This window comes from Balaenoptera acutorostrata, chromosome 14 (assembly GCF_949987535.1).
Source record: "Balaenoptera acutorostrata chromosome 14, mBalAcu1.1, whole genome shotgun sequence".
Lineage (NCBI taxonomy): Eukaryota > Metazoa > Chordata > Mammalia > Artiodactyla > Balaenopteridae > Balaenoptera > Balaenoptera acutorostrata.
This window is the reverse complement of record NC_080077.1, coordinates 50,358,152-50,382,957: the sequence shown is the minus strand read 5'-3', so window position 1 is coordinate 50,382,957 and position 24,806 is coordinate 50,358,152. Positions and strand designations below refer to the sequence as shown.

The following is a 24,806-nucleotide window of genomic DNA, read 5'->3' as shown; positions in this document are numbered from 1 at the left end:
CAGGGCCAGGAGTCGGGACGCAGGCCTCCCGACTTCTCTGGGAAAGGAGGGATGGAAATGTTTTCGGATCGCGAGCTCAGCACGAGAACCCCGTCGCAACGGGAATAGACCCCACCGGCGCCTCCCCCTACTCGGCTCCCGCTCCCCCACCACTCCCCGGCATCGTCCTCCCTCCTCACCCCCACTCCAACTCCCTACCTGCCAAAGTGCCCCACGCTGTCAAAAACCAGCTCCAAGTTGCCGGACCCCACGCTGCCGCACCCCATGCTGCCGCCGTGCCCCGCGCTCCTAAGCCGGACGCGCGATGCTCGCCTAGAGCCGGGGGCTGCGGGCACAGCGCCCAGCCCAGCCCAGCCCAGCCCAACCCAACCGGGCCCCCGCCCGCCGCGCCTCGGCCCGCCCCGGCTTCTGCGTCCACCGCGCGTCAAAGTGCTCGAGCCGCGCGCGGGGCCCGGCTTTGTTCCTCTCTCTTCCCATCGAGCAAGTCCCCGCCGCCGCGGCCTCTTTCCCAGTGCGCTGTGCTCCCGGAGCCCCCAGTAGCACGGTGCGCCCAGCCCCGCCACTTCCCGCGGCCTCCACGCCGCCCCATCAGACCCTGGACACTCACCACGTCCGTTTGGGTCGCCGCTCGAGGGAAGCGCCGGTGCCTGGGTAAAGGTTGTCGCCCGACAGCCCAAGGCGGGAATGCGGAGGCCGGGGTTCGGTCTGGAGGCGCGCGCCTTACAACCATGGCTCTCAAACTTGTGCTTGAGTCTGCCCCAGCACTTGGTTTTATATGCACATTTCTGGACTCCACTCTTGGGCACAAATATCACTTTCTCAGAGAAGTCCACCCTTTTGAGGGCCAGGACAGGGATGTACAAGAGCAGGGCATAGAGAATGGATTCTGATGACCCTGAGAAGTGGCAGGATCTTGCAGAGCTGTGTGAAATATCTTATGTTAACCAAAGGGCAAAGGGAACTCCCTGGGTAGAAACTTAAGCAGAATAGTGAAAATAGCAAACTTGTACTCGAAGAGGATTTGAAAAAGAGGAAAGCACATCTCCCAAAGTACTTCCCTTACCTACTTGTCACAAAGCCTGAAATAACACCATTAATGATTTATTTATTTTTGCTATGAATAATTCTATTTTCTTTTGAAATGCAAATGCTCCTGGAATGATTAATCCATTAAGTAATAAACAATTTGGAATGGATTTTTTTAAATTAGGTAGATTCTTACTAACTAGAAAGTCTTAAGGTTGGAAATGCTGGGGAGGTACACGTGGTGGGGGGAGGGGGGGAGATATGGGGAAAGTTGAACTTTTATCTGCTGTTCTAATTACACCAAATAGAAATGGCACAACATAGATAAAATGGACAAATTCCCTGAAAGACACAAACTACCAACGCCCACTCAAGAAAAAAACAGATAACCAGAATAGCCCTATATCTATTAAAGAAATTGAATGTGTAGTTAAAAACCTTCCCACAAAGAAAACCCCAGGCCCAAACATTTAAGGAAGAAATAATACTGATTCTGCACATACACTTCAAGAAAACTGAAGAGTAGGGAATACCTCCCAGCTCATTCTATGGGCCAGTATTATCCTGATACCAGAACCAGGCAAAGACATAAGAAAACCACAGACCAGTATACCCCATGAAGATAGACATAAAAAATTCTTAACAAAAGTTTAGCAAATTGAATGCATCTTTATATAAAAAGGACAATACATCATGACCAAGTAAGGTTTATCCCAAGAAAGCAAGAGTGGTTTAACATCTGAAAATCAATCAATAAAATTCACCATACTAACAAACTAAAAAAGAAAAACCATATGATTATCTCAATAGATGCAAAAAAAAAGCATTTGACAAAAAACCTAACATCCTTTCATAATAAAGACACTCAACAAACTACGAATAGAAGGTATTATGATCTGTTTCTGCCCGTAGAACACTTCTGACATGAAATGTGTGGGGTTTTTGCTCATACCAACAACCAATTCTCCAACTCTCCAAATACCAGCTGGGTTACCTAAATGTAATTCAAATCTGACACTAACTATTGGAGTTAGCATCAGATCCCACAAGTTGAGGGCTCAGTCCCACAATACTGTCCCCTATTTCAGATGCCAATCACAAGTCCAAGGCTTCCCGTAATTCTGATAAACTGACAAAAATCAGGGTTCCCACTACCCCCTCCTCAGGTTCAATAATTTGCTAGAACAGCTCATAGAATTCAGGAAAACACTTTATTTACATTTACCTGTTTATTATAAAAGGTATTATAAAGGCTACAGATGAACAGCCAGATGAAGAGATACATAGGGCGAAGTACGGAGGAAAGAGCACGGAAGGCAAGCCACCTTTCCAGCACCCCATATGTTCACCAACCCAGAAGCTCTCTCAATCTCAGTGGAGGTTACATTACACAGGCATGGTTGATTAAATTATTGGCCATTGGTGATTAACTCACTCTCCAGCCCCTCTCCCTTCCTGGGAGGTCAGAAAGTAGGGCTGAAAGTTCCAACTCTCTAATGCCTGCCTTGGTCTTTCTAGAAACCAGCCCCCATTTTTAAGTTATCTAGGGGCCTCCAACCACCTGTCATCTTATTACCATACCAGAAAGACACCTTTATCACTTTAGAGATTCTAGAGATTCTAAGGGTCTTAGAAGCTCTTGTGTCAGGAACTGGGAATTAAGACCAAATATGATAACAAAAGATCCTCCTATCACCCCTATCACTCACGAACTTACAAGGGCTTTAGGAGCTCTGTGTCAGGAACTGAGAATTAAGACCGAATATGTATTTCTTATTATATCACAATATCACAGAAGGGAATTTCCTCAATCTGATAAAAGTCATCAACAAAAAACTCATAGCTAATAGCATACTTAATGTCTGAAAGACTGAACGCTTTCTCCTTAAGATCAGGAATAAAATAAGGATGTCCACTCTCACTGCCACTATATTGTACTGGGGGTTCAGGCAAGAAAAGAGAAAAAGAAAAAGTTCTCCAGATTGGAAAGGAAGAAGTAAAACTGTCTGTATTCACAGATGATATGATAATCTATGTAGAATATCTGATGGAGTTTACAAAAAAAAAAAACAACCTATTAGAATAAGTGACTTTGGCAAAGTTGCATGATAACAAGATTAATATACAACAAATTAATTGTATGTCTATATGCTAGCAATGAACAACTGGAAATTGAAATTAAAAAAAAACATTTTAATAGCACTGAAAATATAAATATTTAGGGATAAATCTAACAAAAAAATGTGCAAGATATATCACTAAAATCTAGGTATGTGCATGTATTCTGCAACTTGATTTTTCCTCTGAATATTTGTTTGTGAAATTCATACATATTAATATGTGTAACTCTAGTTCATTTCTTTTTCATTGTTATTTAGTACTCCATTGTTCCAACAAACCACAATTTACTTAACCATTTTCTAATTGATGGACATGCAGATTGTATTCAGATTTTTACTACAGCAATACTGCTGTAAACAATCCCTATGTACATATATTGGAGTTTTTCTAAGGTATATACCTAGGAATGGAGTTGTTGTGTTGTAAGGCACATACATAAACTATTAAATATTGCTGAATTGTTCTCCACAGTGGTCATACCAATTTGTCTTCCAACCGGGAGGCTACAAAATTTCCCCACACCTTTGTCACAATACTTGTTTCATCAGACCCTTAAACATTAGTCAGTTTCAGAGATGTGAAATGGTATTATGTTGGAGTTTAAATCTGCATTTCCCTAATTAGTACTGAGGTTGTACATCTTTTCATATCTTCATTGATCATTTGGTTTTTCTTTCCTGAGAATTGCCTATTCATATTTTTGCACATTTTTCTATTAGGTTATTTTTATTTATTTTGATTTGTAAGTGCTTTTTGCATATTCCAGATACCTTTGTCAGTTAAGCATTAGGAATAATGCGGGCTCTAGAGCGCAGGCTCAGCAGTTGTGGTGCACGGGCTTAGTTGCTCCGCGGCATGTGGGATCTTCCCAGTCCTGGGCTCGAACCCGTGTCCCCTGCATTGGCAGGTGGATTCTTAACCACTGAGCCACCAGAGAAGCCCCTCTTTTAATCATTAATTAATGAGGGAACTAATAAGATGTTACAATCAGTTCAAAGAAGAATTCAATGAAGCCCAAGTATTGAAGCAATAAGGAATGCTAGAACAGATTTACAAATAGATGCAGAACTGGTCTATCCACAGGGTAATTGCATTCCACCAATGCAATCAGTTGCATTCCACAGGATGCAATTCATTTCTGTGGACAAGAATCATTGGTTATGATCAATTTTCTACAACTTAAAAAGTTATAAAATAGCTCAAAGACAATGAAAGATGAAGATAACCCTAAAGGGTATACTAGACAGACATTCTATTTGGCAGGCGGGGGATGGGGGGGCACTCATTTCAAAATCTTTCACAGTGTTTACTGGCACCACAATATCATATTGTCCTTCTTGAAACATCTTCCTTTGTTTCTGTGCCAGCCCAGTCTCTTGATTTTCCTCTTACTTTGCCACTTTCTGTATCTCAGTCTCTTCGATCCTCCTCTTCTTCCCATTTTCTCTACATGTTGGAGTGCCCCAGGGCTCTGAGCTTTCTCTTCTCTTTTTACACTCTCCCTAGTAGCATCATGTAGTCCAAGAGTTGGTAAACTACAGTCCATGGGCCAAATCTGGCCTGCCACTTGCTTCTACAAATAAAGTTTTATTGGAACATAGTCATGCTCATTCATTCATAGATTACCTACAGCTGCTTTCATACTACAGTGGCAGACTTAAGTAGCTATGAACGACTGTATGACCCACAAAGCCTAAAATATTTACTATCTGGCCCTTCTATTTGCCCTTCTGCTAGCAAACAGAAAAAAGCATACCAACCTGTGATCTAGTCCTATGGCTTTCAAAACTTACATTAATGACTCCCAAATTTATATGTCCAAGCTGACCTCACCCCAGCACTTCAGACTTGTTAATACCACTACCTTCTCCATGTCTCCATCAGCTATCTAAAAGGCACCTCAAACTTACCATGGCCACCCTCAATCCTGCTTCTCTCCAGAACTTCCCACCTCAGTAAATGGTACCACTTTTACCCAGTTGCTTAGGCCAAAACCCTTGGTGTCTTTGTTTACTCCTCTCCAGTTTTCACACTCCACATCCTTTTCCATCAGAAAATTCTAGTTGCTCTGCCTTTATAATAGAGCTTGGTTCTGAACACTTCTCTCCACCCCCACTGCTAACCTCTTTATCCAAACCATCATCCCTTGCTAGATTACGCAACATCCTCCTAACAGGTCCCCTTGCTTCCTCCCTTGCCCCACACAGCAGGCAAGCGTTCCTGAAAAATACAATTCAAGTTGACACTTCCGGATGGGACCAAAGTGAAGTGGCGGGGCAGGGGCTGACCCCTCCCACAGCAGCCATGGTGTATACTGGCTTCACGGTGCCTCTCGTCGTGATGAGTGCATTCTAGGGCTTCCTCGGCTTCCTGGTGCCCTGGGTTCATCCCTAAGGGTCCCAGCTGGGGAGTTAGCACCATTGTCATCGCCATGTTGGTAACCTGTTCAGTTTGCTGCTATCTCTTTTGGCTGATTGCAGTTCTGGCCCAACTTAACCCTCTCTTTGGACCACAGTTGAAAAATGAAACCATCTGGTAGGTACCTCAAGCATCATTGGCCTTGAGGAGGAAGACCTGCTCGCCAGGGCTCAGTCACTGAGGTCACGAAGAGAACTCCTCTAGATGCAAAAGCACCTCCATACCCAGACCACCTTCCCTGACTTGCCCACTTTGGCCATCAGCTGCCTTAAACATTCACACCACATTTGAATATCTTATTCTAGAATGCAGTATTTTTTCCTGTCTCCTTCTTTACATTTTGATGAATGATGTGCCTATTTAATCTAAACTGTGCTGCCTCCACAAAATGTTTATGTACTCTTCCGAGATAGAAAGTGCCATTCTTCTGAGAAATAATGTTACTATCTCCTTGGATCCTGTGGATTTGAAGGTGGCTCCTGCCTGCTCACAACATGAGCATGAGTGAAGTGTTTGAAAACTGTTACACACAGTAAGACTCCAGTGGGGCAGTCAGTAGGAGAACATGTTCAGAGGGAAAATCTGTCTCACCAGAATTATACCAAAGTATATTTTCAGGATGAATTTCTTACTTCTGCCGTCTTTTGGAATAAATAATTTTTCTGCTTTCTATGGGGAAAAAATGTGTATATATATATATATAATTCAGATCATGACACTCCCTTGCTCAGCAGCTTCCTAGCACACTTAGAATAAAATCAAAGTCCTTCCATGACCCTGGCTGCTTCTCTGACTCATCTCCTACCTCTCTTTCTCAACCACTCTTCACTCCAGCCACACTGGCCTCCTAGCTCATTCCTCTAACACAGCAAACACACCCCGGTCCCTGCACTTTACACTTGCTATTCCCTCTACCTCAAAACTTCTTTTTTTTTTTTTTCCACTTTGACTTTCTGTTTATTTTTCAATTTAAGATTATGTCCCAAATTAAACAGCCACAACAATAAAACCAAACAGGGAATTCCCTGGTGATCCAGTGGTTAGGACTCCATGCTGTCACTGCCAAAGGCCTGGGTTTGATTCCTGGTTGGGGAACTAAAATCCCACAAGCCGCAAAGCACGGCCAAAACCAAAAACAAAACAACAACAGCAAAAAAAAAAAAAAAAAAATCACGCCCCGCCTGCCACAGTCTGGAAACTTTCCTGTAACTTTTATTTTCCCTGCTTTACTGAGATATAATTGACATATAACGTTGTGTAATTTTAAGGTGTACAATGTGATGATTTGATATATGTATAAATGGCAAAATTATTACTGTAGTAAGGTTAGGAAACACATCCATCACCTCACATAGTTTTTTGGTGAAAACTTTTAAGATCTACTCTCTTAGCAACTTTCAAGTATACAATACAGTATTGTTAACTGTATTCATCATGCTGTACGTTAGATCCCCATAATTTATTCATCTTATAACTGGTAATTTTACCCTTTGACCAGCTTCACCCATTTTCCCTACCCCTACCCCCACCCCCTTCCCCTGGTAACCACAAATCTAGTCTTTGTTTCTGAGTTCAATTTCCTCTACCTGAGACCTCTTTCCCCAAGAGCCATATGGCCGGTTCCTTACTTCAGTCAGGTCACTGTTCAAATGTTGCCTCTTCTGAGAAGATTTCTCTGCTCCTCCTCAAGTATCAGTCTTCATCACTCTCTAGCCCCTTACCATGCCACCTTGTTTTATTTTTCTTCAACCTAATATATATATATATATATATATATATATGTATATGTATATATATATATATAAAACTACTATATCATATATATATATATAGTATCACTACTATAGAATATAAGCTCCATGAGGGCAGGAACTTTGACATATAGCAGGTGTGTTGAATGACTGAATACAGTAAGTATGTGTTGAATGACTGAATGGACGTAATCCAAACATAGGGAATAATGAAACAAAATTTAAGCAGTTTCCTAAGGGCACCAGTTTCTCCACAAATGAATGGAAGAAAACTAAAAGGGCCTGGCTCAAACACTACCCACCACTCAGACAAGTCTTGGGTTCTCCTAAAGAGGAGCCCACTAACAGCACACTTTCCATCTTAGAAATACAATGAGGTCATTTTAACACAAATACAGTGCAGATGTATTTCTGCCAGTGGGTGGAAGGGACATGGGCAGATAGGTAGGGGATAAAGGAAGGGGCCTAAAAGAAAACAGTGTTCGTGCATCCTTCTAAATCTAAGAGTAGTTGTTAGATTGGGTGACTTAGGGTCCCTGGCACGTGAGAAAATATTCTGATGACCTGTGGTCCCACAGCCTCCAGATCCCAGCCCTCGTCCCAATGTGGACTGTCTTGTTCAATGTGGACCATCAACCATGCAAAGATAGATGGTTTCTGTTCTCATCACCTACCTACAGACTCCCCCATCCCATTGCTCTCCCATAGCTCTAGCCCCTTATCCCAGCTCTTTACTGGACAACTCCACCCATCACACCTCAGATTACCAGAATGACCTCTCTAAAATTCCCATGTAAATAGACCATGCCATCAGTAAAATCCTTCCATGGCCCCCTGGCTTTCAGAATTAAGTTTCATCTCCTCAGCATGGCCTCCAAGGCCTCCCAGGACTGGATCCCTGCTTACCTCTCAAGCATCACTTCCAGTCATGTCCCTCTTCTCCAGAATTGTAAGGTTCCATTGGATCCTGTGATGAGGGATGTTCATTCACACCACCATCCCTTTGCTCATGCTGTTCTTTCAGCCTAGAAATCCCTCCCCACCTCCCCAACTTACTGGCTAAATCAATTAATTCTTCAGGATACAGCTCAGGTGCTGCTTGATGTCTGATCCTTGATGACAATCGAATGAAGTTCCAAGTCCTTTCTCCAGTTTAAAAAAAGGTGTAGTCAGAACCATCACTTAGTACCTGTGTGATCCTGGGCAAGTCATTTAACCTCTCAAAGTTTTCTCTTGCAGGTAATAATAGTGCCAACTTGGTTATGAGTGTTAAACGAGATCAGTGTCTCCTCAATTTTAGTATCCAGCCATTGGTGATCATCTTCATGATAATTTCCATATCTATATATCATAATTTTATAAATATATTTTAAAATGAACTTTAAATTGACTAACATTTTAAAACTAATTTTAATATGCTTGTTTTAAATATATTATATGTATTAAGCAGAAGTTAGTGCTGGAAACAGAAACCTCTCTAGGTATTTCAAGAAGAGAGGGATACAATAAAAGGGATTATATGCTTTCAATATTGTTGGAAGGGCTGGAGGAGGAGTCAGGGGCCACAGCTTGAATATTTGTTTCAAGGTCACACCACCATAGTTGCAGCCCAGAAGTCAGCAAGCTGCTGCAACTGCAGGTGCAGCTGCTGCCACCACTGCAGCACGACTGCCTCATGCCCATTTATAGGAGGAGGATTGAACTGGTAATGCTGCACAATTCCAAAAGATAATGGAGCCTATGTCATTAGCTATCTCACCTGATGTCCACTGAGAGAAGACAAATAAGGGATGAAGGAAGGGATGGTCTAAGGAACAAAAATAATTCTGGTTTTTGATTACCTTCGCTGCTCTTATGATACTCTTTTTTTTTTTAAGATTTTTTTTTTTTGATGTGGACCATTTTTAAAGCCTTTATTGAATTTGTTACAATATTGCTTCTGTTTTATGTTTTGCTTTTTTGGCCACAAGGCACATGGGATCTTAGCTCCCTGACCAGGGATCGAACCCACACCCCCTGCATTGGAAGGTGAGTCTTAACCACTGGACCACCAGGGAAGTCCCAATACTCTTCCTTGAAAGGGGCTTTTATTTCCTGACCCCCATCTTCCCTCTTCCTTCCCCCCCCCACCTCTATCCTGCTGCTTCCAACTCTCTTTCATTTCCTCAAGCAGCTGTAATTGGTCATTTGCTGTAGAAGCCTGGGAGAAGGTTTAAGGGAGTGGATATTTGTAAGATTGGTCCTTCACTTAATAAATATGTGTTTTACTTGTGTCTGCTCTGTATGAGGAGGCAACATGAGTAGAAGACATGATCCCTTACATAAAAACTTTAGATAGAGAGATAGATAGATAGACAGATAGATAGATAGATAGAGATATATGCTGTATGCCAGATACTAAGACCTTAACGTTGGTTATCTCATTTACTTCTCACAGCTCTCTAAATCAATGCTGTTCTCATCTCCGTACTCAGATAAGAAAAATGAAACACCCAGAGAACAAGCAATCTCTTTAAGGTTGCCCAAGCTTGAGAGTTACAGAGCCAGGTTCCAACCCAGCCCTGTACACTCTAAAGCTACCACTCATGACCACAACACTGGCACTGCTTGTTACAAAACGTGTGGGTTTTGCAGAGCTACCGTTGAAATGACTGGAGCGGAAATCTGGTGACTTCAAACCACCAGTCCCCTCAAACCTCCTCCTTGAACCTCCCCGTGTTCAAGTCAAAGTCTTTAAAACTCAAAGGAGGAAGTAATTTCTTCTGGGTGGGGTAACCTCAAAGGCCTCCAGAAGGATTTGATATTTGACTTCAGATTTGAAGGATAAGTATATATTGCCAGGCAGAGGTGGGGTAGGGAGCATGCTCAGGTGGAGAAGATAGCCTGAGTGAAGATCCAGATGTAAAAAGTCAGGACCTGTGTGAGGCCATAGTGTGCAGCACATCAGCACATAGGATGGGAGCAGGCGTGCGTTGCACTCAGCCTCCTGCCTGGCACACAGGATATACTGGGCATGTCTTCCCGAAGGGCCTTAGAACACACCGTAAGAGCTCTGTAGTCGGACGCCTGGTCGTAAATATCTCCGCGTTAAAAGCTGCGAGACCTCGGGCAAGTCACATCCCTCTGGTGTCACTGCCTCATCAAAATGATTGAAAGTGACAGTCCTACTTCACCGGGCCGTGGTAAGGGTCTAATGAGTTAAGTCCTGTAAAGTGCTCTAGTCATCGTTTCAGTTGCAAATAACAGCGAACCTAACTCAAACAAGCTTGAGGAAGGAACGGACTTTTTCACTCATTATGGTAAAAGGCCAGACGTAGAACTAGCTGCCTGCATGGTGGGATCCAGAGGGACAAACAATGTCATCAGGTTTCCCCCTCTCTCTCATTCTCCATCTCTTCTCCTCTCTGCTCTTCTCTGCTTTTCTGTGTAGATTTCAACCCCAGAAGAAGAGACAAACCCACTCTCTCCCGTACCTGCAAGTCAAATTTCCTAAAGCTGGGCTTGGAGATGGGGGAGAGTAGAATGCTCTGATTGGCTGGCCTGAGGCTTGGGGTGGAAGAATGCTCTGATTGGCTGGTCTGTGTCACATGCTCAGCTCTCGTCAATGGCCACCCGACAGGGTCTCACAAACCGGGGGACAAACACCTTTCCTGGAAAGAGATTCCAACTAGACAAACAACATTTAGAAGCTTTTAACAGCGTGCCTGGTCCTTGGTAAGTGTTTACTAATAGCTAATGCTATGAAGATAGGCCAAAAAGGATAAGTTAGGGCCACATGCATGGGGCCTTGAATTTTAGGCCAAAACTAGCGAGCTTTAGTTAAAGGTCTTTGGGGAGCCGCCAAGGCTTTGTCCAATGTGGTGAACAAAGTATGTTTTAGGAAGATTGGTCTGATAATGGGGGTGTGACAGAGGGTAGAGAAGTTGGTGGTAGGAAGGTCAGCCGGGAAGCTGATAAATTGGTCAGCTGGGAGGCTGATATATTCCGAGCTCAGTGTTCAGGATCCCGGTTAAAGATGTGATAGTAAGAACAGAATGAAGAGGATTCCCACTTAAAAGGCAGGGAAGGAAGAATGGCTGGCTTCGGCAACTGGCTGCCTGGGGAGGGGACATAAATGTGACGAGGTGAGAAGTCCCTGAGGTTACAAACCTGGCTGACTGGGAAGATGGTGGCCTGGCCACTCGGGCTCCTCTCTTTCCTCCTTCCTCTTTTCATCTTCACCCTCCCTCCCCACTGTCTTTCAGGAACTATGCAATTTTCTCTTATCCTAGACAGCACAGTCTTTCTCTGGTGCATTTCACTTGCACACCCACCAAGGGATCTACCTGGAGCAGCTTTAAAATGATTGATTTATAAACAAATGCAATGTGTTAAGAAAGACTCAGGTGAATGCAGTGTTCCCCCCTTACCATAAAAGAAAACAAGCAAACAAGAGGGAATTTGTAAAATGGGCAAAAGATTTGGAATAACCTATGTCTCTTTTAAGAACATGAAATGAATTAGTTTTGGCTAGGAGCCCTGAGTATTGTGTCTGTGTTAGAAATGTAAAGAGTGTAGCAGAAGATGGATTTCACCCACTTCAGGAGAGAGGTACAAGAGGTCTGTATGTGTGTGTGTGTGTGTGTGTCTGTCTGTCTGTCTGTCTGTCTGTGTTTACAGGTCTGTAAGTGAGCTAAATGAGAACCACTGACATGTCAGAGGCAGATGTATGTCAGAGTTATACTGACCCAAGTGGTCAAAAATTGAGGAGCAAACGTGAGGAAGGGAAGAGAGAGACTTCCTAGTTCTACTTCCGAAGTGCGTTTCTGGGATGTTAAGGGGAGGCTTGCACAATGCGGTGTCTCAAAGCCATCTGGTAGCAACCTGTCCCTGTTCCAGGAGCCGTCACCCACGACTCCAGCTGGCCCAGGCAGTAGCCTTGATGGATTTCTTCTTTTAATCAATGATGAAAATTTTGTCTTTGTCTTTCACTTGTAACCTGGGTGTGTTACTGACTCTTGTGAAAACTTCAAGAGGGATTCCAATCCCCTACTCCATAATCTGGGAAGTAAAACTAAGTATAAAACAACTGAAGAAGTTATGGCATGGTCGGTTATTTGTCTGTCACTTTCCATCTTCTTTCATAATATAACCCCTTAAATAAAGGACCACATAGGGATGGCAGAGGAGCCAGTTAGAAGGAGCCTATGACCCCAACAATCTGGCACAGACCTGAACAAGGGAATGACAAATGATGTTATCCAAAAGAGGTTGAAAGGCCCCTCTGCCCCAAAGTTTCTCTCTGACAATCTGCTGCAGACAACTCACTGCACCTTGCGTCCCACTTTAAGGTGAAGTCTTTTCTCCTGAGAGCACTGGCCCTCCCTTTCTTTATACCAAACACCTGCTCATCCTTCCTAGTTCAACTTCAGTGATGTGCCTCTCCTGTGAAGCTTTTGCTGATCCCCACTCCCAACTCTCCATCCTCCCATCTATCTCTCTCTCCAGCATGGAGCTGACAATGTGGCTAGGTACTTATCTTCTCCAATGGCTGCCAGACCCCAAGAGGTCAGGAGCCTCATCTTTTCAATTTTGCATCCCAGCACCGTACACTGTAGTAGGGGCTCAAAAGACGAAGAAACAAATATGATGCAGTGGAAAGGTCACTGAACCTGGAGTTAAGTGATCATGTCAAACAGGCTCCTTGGCTGATGATCTTGGACAAGAGACCCAACTCTTTCGAGCCTCAGTTTCCTCATCTGACAAGTAAGAAAAACAACCCCCTCTCCCCTTTTCACACATCCCAGTTTTTCCATGGAACAAACAAAATAAGGTATTTAGCAGAGCAGGTATTTAGGAAGAAAATCTGAGGAGACACTGGTCCAGCCCACTCATTTTACAGATGATAAAACCGAGCCCTAAAACTTTGTTTTTTACCAAAATTTACTATCCTTAGTCCCATTCCTCTAGGAGCTTGCTCTTGGAATCTGACCTGGAGGTAGGAACCTAATAAATTCATTTTTTCAGGAGTTAATAATGGTTGTTCAGAGTGTGAGAGTACCTCTCTTAGAAATATTTGCATTTCTCTTAAGAGGTTTACAGTAGTAGGATTTCTTTCAGGTCTTTGAACAGACTAGTAGAGAGGTATTTTGGATGGGATGGTTTCCAAGTCTTCCCCAATTTGCATGATATAAATAACTGTCTCTTTGTGTACTATGTCTTGCACTGATCATTGGAGAAAAACTACATTAATGTTGATCTCCCACAAGTGTCCCATGCCCCAAAGTCTGAAGGATTCGCCTTTTTAAAATATGAAAACTAGAAATCTCAGACCCCTGAAGTCACAAAAGCAGTAAACATCTTCAAAGAGATGAAAAAATAATCATGACACATTGTAAAGAATCTTTAAATAGAAGTAAGGAAATCTGAGGCCCAGATCTCACCCTAGCAAGTTATGTGAACTTGGTTAACTCAGGCTTTTTGAGCATTCCCCCCCTCCAGTATTTTAATACTATTTAGTGTGTGTGTGTGTGTGTGTGTACATAGGTCAAAATTCAAAAGGTATTGTGGGGGACTTCCCTGGCGGTCCAGTGGTTAAGACTTTGCCTTCCAATGCAGAGGGTGCAGGTTCAATCCCTGGTCGGAGAGCTAAGATCCCACATGCCTCACGGCCAAAAAAACCCAAAACATAAAAAACAGAAGCAGTGCTCGCTTCAGCAGCACATATACTAAAATTGGAACAATACAGAGAAGATTAGCATGGCCCCTGCACAAGGATGACACGCAAATTCATGAAGCGTTCCATATTTTTTTTCCTTCCCCAGGTGATGGTGTAATTCAGTAACGGGTGCAAAGGCAAAACTGCTGCGGTCCTTGTAGACCATTCAGGGCCTAGACTGGCCCTTTGTGCTGCCCTTTGGACCTTGTGAGGATTGGGGTGGGGGTCCTTTCCTTACCCCCTAGAAGTGATGAGTTTCAATTCTGTCTCAGTCGTCAGCCTCAGGTGTGACCTTTCTGTACAATCATTTCCTCTGAGGTTTGAGGATAAAAATAAGTTAAGGAGAAAGGGGGTTTTAATCTTCAGGAAATTAAGAGTTAAATACAGCAGAAGCTGGAAGGAAAATATTAGGGAAGTAGAGATAAAACCGTACATTTTTTGAAAAGCACCAGGTAATTCAGCATATTCCTAATCCTTTATTATTAGTGTATATAAGATTGTTTATGTGCATAATTAATATATAATCAATTTGACATATTTTTCAAGATAGAGGGTTTGAGATGTATAGTAATGGGCAAGAATCATCCCTAAACTACTGGGACCTGAATGGGGTTTGTCACGTGCATGGAATGTTGTTAAATGCTTTTGAGAAGTGTTGCTATTTTATTCACCAGTTCAATCAGTGAGTGACTTGATCAGACAGTTCTAAAACCCATGTGAGCTGGGTGCTGGGGAGATGTGGAGAATTCAGATGTTACTCTTCGGTTCTTTACCTTTGTTTAAGGGACTTAGTTCCTTCCCCATGGGCTGAAAATCTTCAAGGGGGCATCTTGGCAGACTTCTCTGTTTCCTCCTTTTTGCAGTCTCTGTTTTTTCAGCAAACAAACTACTTTAAGCCATTTCAAGATAATGAGCATTAAGTATGTCAGTTTTTCTGCTTTGTCTCATTTGGATCTCTCTGTTGTGTTTGTTAAAATGTAATGTTTTACCAGGGTAGTTTATTTCTTCTTTTTACACTTTCTGGCGGAAAGTGCCTTGAAACAAATAAAATGTGAGAATATTCTGGTAAAAAAAAAAAAGAAGAAGAAGAAGCAATATTGTAACAAATTCAACAGAGACTTTAAAAATGGTCCACATCAAAAAAAAATTAAAAAGAAAAGGTATTGTGATATTATAGGAAATATATATTTGGTCTTTATGTCCCCCTCCATGCCCTTCTTGATACAGAACTCCTAAAACCCTTGGAATTTTCTGAGTGACAGAGTGTCTTTTGTTATTCATAACAAGCCTCTTTCAACCATGTCTGAGTCTGTGCTAATGAGGTGATTCTCGGTGGACCTCTAGATAGCTTCAGGATCAGGAGTGGTCTCCAAAAAGACCAAGCCTTGATTAGAGGGTTGGAACTTTCAGTCCCACCCCTCAACCACTGGGGAGGGGTGAGGAGAGGGGATAGAGATGGAGTTCAATCACCAATGGCCAGTGATTTGATCAATTGTACCCTTGCAATGAAGTCTCCATAAACATCCCTAAACAGGGTTTGGAGAGCTTCCAGGTTGGTGAACACATCCACGTGCTGGAAGGATGAAGCGCCCCAACTCCACAGGGACAGATGCTTTTGCACTCAGGACCTGTCTGGACCTCGCCTCTGTGCCTCTTCATTTGGCTGTTCATTTGCCTCTTTTATACTAAACCAGTAAATGTTTTCCTGAGTTCTGTGAGCCATTTTAGCAAATTATCGTACCTGAGGAAGGGGTCATGGGAACCCCCAATTTATAGCTGGTTGGTCAGAATTACTGGTGGCCCAGGAGCTGTGATTGGCATCTGAAGTGGGGACAGCCTTGTGGGACTGAGCCCTTTAACTTGTGGGATCCGGCACTAACTTCAGGTAGATAGTATCAGAATTGAATCAAATTGTTGGACATCCAGCTGGTGTTGGGGAATTATAGAGGTATAAAGAGCAAACAATGAAAAATCACCTTTACTGTCCTATCCCCTAGCTCCTGTTTCCCTCCTTGGGCCAAGAGACAGCTGCTATTATCAGTTACTTAGTGCTATGGACTGAATTGTATCCCCCCCTCCCAAATTCATATGTTGAAGCCTTAAGTCCCCCCACCCCAATGTGATGGTATCTTGAGATGGAGACCTTGGGAGGTAGTTAGGTTTTGATGAGGTCATAAGAGTAGAGCCCCCATAATGGGATTAGATTAGTGCCCTTATAAGAAGAGATACCAGAGAGCTTACTCCCTCTCCACCATGTGAGCACACAGGGAGAAGAGAGCCATCTTCAGCCAGGAAGAGAGTCCTCGCCAGGACCTGAGCACGCTAACACCCTGATCCCAGACTTCCAGCCTCCAGAACAGTAAGAAAATTCATTTCTGTTCTTTAAGCTATCTAGTCTGTGGCATCTAGTCTAGTTGCAGACTGACCTAAGATACTGGGGATCCACTCAGAAATATTTTATGCATAAACAAGCAAAAATAAATATATTTCTATTAGTTTCCTTACTTTTTTCACACAAATGGTTCTGCACCTTGCCATACTCTATCTTGAAGAATAATCCAAGTCACTACATCTCTTTTTCCAATAGTTGCATGACATTTTTTCCATTGTATGAATATACAGTAGTTCATTTAACCAAACTTCTGTTGCTGAACATTTAGATTGTTTCCAGTCTTTTGTAATTACAAATTATACTACAGTGAATAACTTTGCACATATACCATTTGCACATGTGAGAGCTATTTGTTGGCTAATTTCCTAGAAATGATTGCTGGGTGGAAGTATATTCATATCTATAATCTTGATAGATATTGCCAAATTGCCCTTCAGAGTCATTGTGCCAATTTACATTCCATTCAGTATGTGTAATAATGTTTATTTTTCCCTCATTTTCACTTGCATAGTATGTTAGCAAACTTATGAAATTTGCCAAATTGACATATAAAATGTTCTTTATAGTTTTTCTTCTTTTTTTGCATTTTCTTATTATGTGTGAGATTGAGTATCTTTTCATATATTTAAGAGCCTTCTGTGTTTTCCTTCAACAGTTCACATCCTTTTTTAGTTGTAGGTATTTTTCTTATTGTTTTGTAGGAGCTCTTTATTATAACAGGAAAATAAAAGTTATGCGTGATAAGAATTGCAAATTCCCCCCAGTTTATTTGTATTTTGACTTTCCTTACGGTAATTTTTTTCATACTGAACTTTTTCATTTTTATATAGTTCAATTTATCAAACTTTTTTCCAAGCCTTCCAGGTTTCATATCATACTTAGAAAATTCTCCTACTCCAAGATGAAAATATCTCCATACTCTTTTCTACTTCTCTTTACTTCTTATAGTTAAGTCTTTGACCCACCTGAAATTTATTTGGTGTAAGGTATGAAGTATGGGTCCAACTTAGTTTATTTCCCGGGAGTTACTCAATTTGTCCCAATGCCATTGACTGAAAAATTTATTTTTCCTCCTCTTATTTGAAATGCACCTTTATCATATACCAGAACAACAGTAAATGTCATATACTATGTCATATATAAGTTTTGGGGTCGAGTCCAGGACTTTATACTCTGTTCCACTGAGCTGCTTATCATATGCCAACACTGCACTATGTAAATTGTTATGACTTTAAATGTTTTAATAACTGGGTTGGTTTTCCCCTCATCTTTTTTATAATTATCCTGGCTCTTCTTGCCCATTTATTTTTCATATTAACTTGAGAGGTATCTTAATTGGTCTCAAAAAAGTTCCTTACAGTATTTTTACTGAGATTGCCTTAAAGTAAGTAAAGTTTTTTTTTTGTTTGTTTGTTTTTTATAAACCTTTTGTTTTTTTGTCTTTTTTAAAAAAATAAATTTATTTATTTTTCGCTGCGTTAGGTCTTCGTTGATATATGCGGGCTTTCTCTAGTTGTGGCAAGCGGGGGCTACTCTTTGTTGCGGTGCATGGGCTTCTCATTGCAGTGGCTTCTCTTGTTGTCGAGCATGGGCTCTAGGAGCGCGGGCTTCAGTAGTTGTGGCACATGGGCTCAGTAGTTGTGGCTCGCGGGCTCTGGAGCGCAGGCTTAGTAGTTGTGGCTCACGGGCTTAGTTGCTCTGCGGCATGTGGGATCTTCCCAGACCAGGGCTCAAACCCATGTCCCCTGCATTGGCAGGTGGATTCTTAACCACTGCACCACCAGGGAAGCCCAAGTAAGGAAAGTTTACATGACTCCGATGTTGAGTTTTTTTACTCAAAAGCAGAATATGCCTTTCCATTTGTCCACATTCTCTTTTGTATCCCTCAGTGGTGTTTTAAGTTTTTCTTTAATTAGAACTTCCGTATTTCTTTTCAGTTTAATTTATTTTTTCAGTTACAATGCAAGTAAGGTCTTCCGTTACATCCTGTAATTGATTATTGTTTTTTATTTAAAAGACTGTTTTTTTAAAATAAATTTATTTACTTATTTATTTATTTTCGGCTGTGTTGGGTCTTCGTTGCTGTGTGTGGGCTTTCTCTAGTTGTGGCAAGTGGGGACTACTCTTCTTTGCAGTGCATGGGCTTCTCTCATTTCTCATTGCGGTAGCTTCTCTTTGTCACGGAGCATGGGCCCTAGGCACGCAGGCTTCAATAGTTGTGGCTAGCAGGCTCAGTAGTTGTGGCACACAGGTTTAGTTGCTCCGTGGCATGTGGGATCTTCCCAGACCAGGGATAGAATCCTTGTCCCCTTCATTGGCAGGCAGATTCTTTTTTTTTTTTTTTTAAGTTTTTTCATATTTTTTATTTTAAAAAATTAAAAATTTTTTTTTTTTTTTTTTTTTTTACCATCCCCACCTCACCGCCGTTTTCCCCCCTTGGTGTCCATATGTCCATTCTCTACATCTGCGTCTCAACTTCTGCCCTGCAAACTGGTTCATCTGTACCATTTTTCTAGGTTCCACATACATGCATTAATATACGATATTTGTTTTTCTCTTTCTGACTTACTTCACTCTGTATGACAGTCTCTAGATCCATCCACGTCTCAACAAATGACTCAATTTCGTTCCTTTTTATGGCTGAGTAATATTCCATTGTATATATGTACCACAACTTCTTTATCCATTCGTCTGTTGATGGGCATTTAGGTTGCTTCCATGACCTGGCTATTGTAAATAGTGCTGCAATGAACATTCGGGTGCATGTGTCTTTTTGAATTACGGTTTTCTCTGGGTATATGCCCAGTAGTGGGATTGCTGGGTCATATGGTAATTCTATTTTTAGTTTTTTAAGGAACCTCCATATTGTTCTCCATAGTGGCTGTATCAATTTACATTCCCACCAACAGTGCAAGAGGGTTCCCTTTTTTCCACAGCCTCTCCAGCATTTGTTGTTTGTAGATTTTCTGATGATGCCCATTCTAACAGGAGTGAGGTGATACCTCATTGTAGTTTTGATTTGCTTTTCTCTAATAATTAGTGATGTTGAGCATCTTTTCATGTGCTTCGTGGCCGTCTGTATGTCTTCTTTGGAGAAATGTCTATTTAGGTCTTCTGCCCATTTTTGGATTGGGGTGTTTGTTTCTTTGACATTGAGCTGAATGAGCTGTTTATATATTTTGGAGATTAATCCTTTGTCCGTTGATTCATTTGCAAATATTTTCTCCCATTCTGAGGGTTGTCTTTTCGTCTTGTTTATGGTTTCCTTTGCTGTGCAAAAGCTTTGAAGTTTCATTAGGTCCCACTTGTTTATTTTTGTTTTTATTTCCATTTCTCTAGGAGGTGGATCAAAAAAGATCTTGCTGTGATTTATGTCAAAGAGTGTTCTTCCTATGTTTTCCTCTAAGAGTTTTATAGTGTCCAGTCTTATATTTAGGTCTCTAATCCATTTTGAGTTTATTTTTGTGTATGGTGTTAGGGCGTATTCTAATTTCATTCTTTTACATGTAGCTGTCCAGTTTTCCCAGCACCACTTATTGAAGAGACTGTCTTTTCTCCATTGTATATCTTTGCCTCCTTTGTCATAGATTAGTTGACCATAGGTGCGTGGGTTAATCTCTGGGCTTTCTATCTTGTTCCATTGATCTATGTTTCTGTTTTTGTGCCAGTACCATATTGTCTTGATTACTGTAGCTTTGTAGTATAGTCTGAAGTCAGGGAGTCTGATTCCTCCAGCTCCATTTTTTTGCCTCAAGACTGCTTTGGCTATTCGGGGTCTTTTGTGTCTCCATACAAATTTTAAGATGATTTGTTCTAGTTCCGTAAAAAATGCCATTGGTAATTTGATAGGGATTGCATTGAATCTGTAGATTGCTTTGGGTAGTATACTCATTTTCACAATGTTGATTCTTCCAATCCAAGAACATGGTATATCTCTCCATCTGTTGGTATCATCTTTAATTTCTTTCATCAGTGTCTTATAGTTTTCTGCATACAGGTCTTTTGTCTCCCTAGGTAGGTTTATTCCTAGGTATTTTATTCTTTTTGTTGCAATGGTAAATGGGAGTGTTTCCATAATTTCTCTTTCAGATTTTTTATCATTAGTGTATAGGAATGCAAGAGATTTCTGTGCATTAATTTTGTAACCTGCAACTTTACCATATTCATTAATTAGCTCTAGCAGTTTTCTGGTGGCAGTTTTAGGATTCTCTATGTATAGTATCCTGTCATCCGCAAACAGTGACAGTTTTACTTCTTCTTTTCCAATTTGTATTCCTTTTATTTCTTTTTCTTCTCTGATTGCCGTGGCTAGGACTTCCAGAACTATGTTGAATAATAGTGGTGAGAGTGGACATCCTTGTCTCGTTCCTGATCTTAGAGGAAATGCTTTCAATTTTTCACCATTGAGAATGATGTTTGCTGTGGGTTTGTCATATATGGCCTTTATTATGTTGAGGTGGGTTCCCTCTATGCCCACTTTCTGGAGAGTTTTTATCATAAATGGGTGTTGAATTTTGTCAAAAGCTTTTTCTGCATCTATTGAGATGATCATATGGTTTTTATTCTTCAATTTGTTAATATGGTGTATCACATTGATTGATTTGCGTATATTGAAGAATCCTTGCATCCCTGGGATAAATCCCACTTGATCATGGTGTTTGATCCTTTTAATGTGTTGTTGGATTCTGTTTGCTAGTATTTTGTTGAGGATTTTTGCATCTATATTCATCAGTGATATTGGTCTGTATTTTTCTTTTTTTGTAGTGTCTTTGTCTGGTTTTGGTATCAGGGTGATGGTGGCCTCATAGAATGAGTTTGGGAGTGTTCCTTCCTCTGCAATTTTTTGGAAGAGTTTGAGAAGAATGGGTGTTAGCTCTTCTCTAAATGTTTGATAGAATTCACCTGTGAAGCCATCTGGTCCTGCACTTTTGTTTGCTGGAAGATTTTTTTTTTTTTAATTAATTTATTTATTTATTTATTTATGGCTGTGTTGGGTCTTCGTTTCTGTGGGAGGACCTTCTCTAGTTGTGGCAAGCGGGGGCCACTCTTCATCGCGGTGCGCGGGCCTCTCACTGTCGCGGCCTCTCTTGTTGCGGAGCACAGGCTCCAGACGCGCAGGCTCAGTAATTGTGGCTCACGGGGCCCAGCCGCTCCGCGGCATGTGGGATCTTCCAAAACCAGGTCTCGAACCCGTGTCCCCTGCATTGGCAGGCGGACTCTCAACCACTGCGCCACCAGGGAAGCCCTGTTGGAAGATTTTTAATCACAGTTTCAATTTCATTACTTGTGATTGGTCTGTTCATATTTTCTGTTTCTTCCTGATTCAGTCTTGGAAGGTTATACCTTTCTAAGAATTTGTCCATTTCTTCCAGGTTGTCCATTTTATTGGCATAAAGTTGCTTGTAGTAGTCTCTTAGGATGTTTTGTATTTCTGCGGTGTCTGTTGTAACTTCTCCTTTTTCATTTCTGATTTTATTGATTTGAGTCCTTTCCCTCTTTTTCTTGATGAGTCTGGCTAATGGCTTATCAATTTTGTTTATCTTCTCAAAGAACCAACTTTTAGTTTTATTGATCTTTGCTATTGTTTTCTTTGTTTCTATTTCATTTATTTCTGCTCTGATCTTTATGATTTCTTTCCTTCTGCTAACTTTGGGTTTTGTGTGTTCTTCTTTCTCTAGTTTCTTTAGGTGTAAGGTTAGATTGTTTACTTGAGATTTTTCTTGTTTCTTTAGGTAGGCTTGTATAGCTATAAACTTCCCTCTTAGAACTGCTTTTGCTGCGTCCCATAGGTTTTGGGTCGTCGTGTTTTCATTGTCATTTGTCTCTAGGTATTTTTTTATTTCCTGTTTGATTTCTTCAGTGATCTCTTGGTTATTTAGTAACGTATTGTTTAGCCTCCATGTGTTTGTCTTTTTTACGTTTTTTTCCCTGTAATTCATTTCTAATCTCATAGCGTTGTGGTCAGAAAAGATGCTTGATATGATTTCAATTTTCTTAAATTTACTGAGGCTTGATTTGTGACCCAAGATGTGATCTATCCTGGAGAATGTTCCGTGCGCACTTGAGAAGAACGTGTAATCTGCCGTTTTTGGATGGAATGTCCTATATATATCAATTAAATCTATCTGGTCTATTGTGTCATTTAAAGCTTGTGTATCCTTATTAATTTTCTGTCTGGATGATCTGTCCATTGGTGTAAGTGAGGTGTTAAAGTCCCCCACTATTATTGTGTTACTGTCGATTTCCTCTTTTATAGCTGTTAGCAGTTGCCTTATGTATTGAGGTGCTCCTATGTTGGGTGCATATATATTTATAATTGTTATATCTTCTTCTTGAATTGATCCCTGGATCATTATGTAGTGTCCTTCCTTGTCTCTTGTAACATTCTTTATTTTAAAGTCTATTTTATCTGATATGAGTATATAGCTACTCCAGCTTTCTTTTGATTTCCATTTGCATGGAATATCTTTTTCCATCCCCTCACTTTCAGTCTGTATGTGTCCCTAGGTCTGAAGTGGGTCTCTTGTAGACAGCATATATATGGGTCTTGTTTTTGTATCCATTCAGCCAGTCTATGTCTTTTGGTTGGGGCATTTAATCCATTCACGTTGAAGGTAATTATCGATATGTATGTTCCTATGACCATTTTCTTAATTGTTTTGGGTTTGTTTTTGTAGGTCCTTTTCTTCTCTTGTGTTTCCCACTTAGAGAAGTTCCTTTAGCATTTGTTGTAGAGCTGGTTTGGTGGTGCTGAATTCTCTTAGCTTTTGCTTGTCTGTAAAGCTTTTGATTTCTCCATCAAATCTAAATGAGATCCTTGCCGGGTAGAGTAATCTTGGTTGTAGGTTCTTCCCTTTCATCACTTTAAGTATATCATGCCACTCCCTTCTGGCTTGCAGAGTTTCTGCTGAGAAATCAGCTGTTAACCTTATGGGAGTTCCCTTGTATGTTATTTGTCGTTTTTCCCTTGCTGCTTTCAGTAATTTTTCTTTGTCTTTAATTTTTGCCACTTTGATTACTATGTGTCTCGGCGTGTTTCTCCTTGGGTTTATTCTGTATGGGACTCTCTGCGCTTCCTGGACTTGGGTGGCTATTTCCTTTCCCATGTTAGGGAAGTTTTCGACTATAATCTCTTCAAATATTTTCTCTGGTCCTTTCTCTCTCTCTTCTCCTTCTGGGACCCCTATAATGCGAATGTTGTTGCGTTTAATGTTGTCCCAGAGGTCTCTTAGGCTGTCTTCATTTCTTTTCATTCTTTTTTCTTTAGTCTGTTCCGCAGCAGTGAATCCCACCATTCTGTCTTCCAGGTCACTTATCCGTTCTTCTGCCTCAGTTATTCTGCTATTGATTCCTTCTAGTGTAGTTTTCATTTCAGTTATTGTATTGGTCATCTCTGTTTGTTTGTTCTTTAATTCTTCTAGGTCTTTGTTAATCATTTCTTGCATCTTCTCAATCTTTGCCTCCATTCTTATTCCGAGGTCCTGGATCATCTTCACTATCATTATTCTGAATTCTTTTTCTGGAAGGTTGCCTATCTCCACTTCATTTAGTTGTTTTTCTGGGGTTTTATCTTGTTCCTTCATCTGGTACATAGCCCTCTGCCTTTTCATCTTCTCTGTCTTTCTGTAACTGTGGTTTTTGGTCCACAGGCTGCAGGATTGTGGTTTTTCTTGCTTCTGTTGTCTGCCCTCTGGTGGTTGTGGCTATCTAAGAGGCTTGATGGGAGGCTCAGCCCGAGACGCTTGTCTGCTCAGCCTCCAGGGCGGGCAGGGGCTGGGAGCCGAGGCTTGGGCTTCGGTGCTAGCCGGGAGGGAGTCCGGGAAAAAGTCTACAGCCGCCGAAGAGGCAAGAGACGTTTTCTTCCTTCTTTGTTTCGCGGTGCGCGAGGAGAGGGGATTCAGAGCGTCGCCTAAACGAGCTCCAGAGATGGGCACAAGCCGCGGCTGTCAGCGCGGACCCCAGAGACGGGCAGGAGACGCTAAGGCTGCTGCTGCCGCCACCAAGAAGCCCGTGTGCGAGCACAGGTCACTCTCCACACCGCCCCTCCCGGGAGCCTGTGCAGCCCGCCACGGCCAGGGTCCCATGAGCCAGGGACAAATTCCCCGGGAGAATGCACAGCGCGCCTCAGGCTGGTGCAACGTCACAACGCCTCTGACCGGCAGGCAGATTCTTAACCACTGCATCACCAGGAAAGTCACAAAAGACTGTTTCATCCTGTTGGGTTTTTTGTTTTTGCTTTTTACCAAGCCAAATTACTTCCCATATTGTTTGACATCATTTTTCATATGACTCAAACTTTCTAGGTATAGCATTACCTCATCTGCAGATAGTGATTGTTAGCTCTTCTTTTATTTTTTATAAATTTATTTTTTATTTTTATTTATTTATTTATTTTTAATTA

At 41.5% G+C, this 24,806-nt stretch overlaps 1 protein-coding gene, 1 non-coding gene and 1 pseudogene across 2 annotated transcripts in view; 2 read left to right on the top strand and 1 right to left on the bottom strand.

Annotated features, from left to right (window-relative positions):
• Positions 1–282, bottom strand: part of SLC22A16 (solute carrier family 22 member 16) — a 33,361-nt gene extending 33,079 nt beyond the window's left edge. The window contains exon 1 of the mRNA XM_007190691.2: positions 199–282. Coding sequence (XP_007190753.2) covers positions 199–266 — 68 coding nt within the window. The 5' untranslated portion in view covers positions 267–282. The remainder of the gene's footprint in view (positions 1–198) is intronic.
• A 5,169-nt stretch (positions 283–5,451) lies between these two features.
• On the top strand, positions 5,452–5,711 carry LOC114238970 (V-type proton ATPase subunit e 1-like; annotated as a pseudogene).
• Positions 5,712–13,999: 8,288 nt separating this feature from the next.
• Positions 14,000–14,106, top strand: LOC114238977 (U6 spliceosomal RNA). The gene has a single exon (XR_003624193.1). It is a non-coding gene; the product is annotated as a U6 spliceosomal RNA (small nuclear RNA).
• Positions 14,107–24,806: the final 10,700 nt, after the last annotated feature.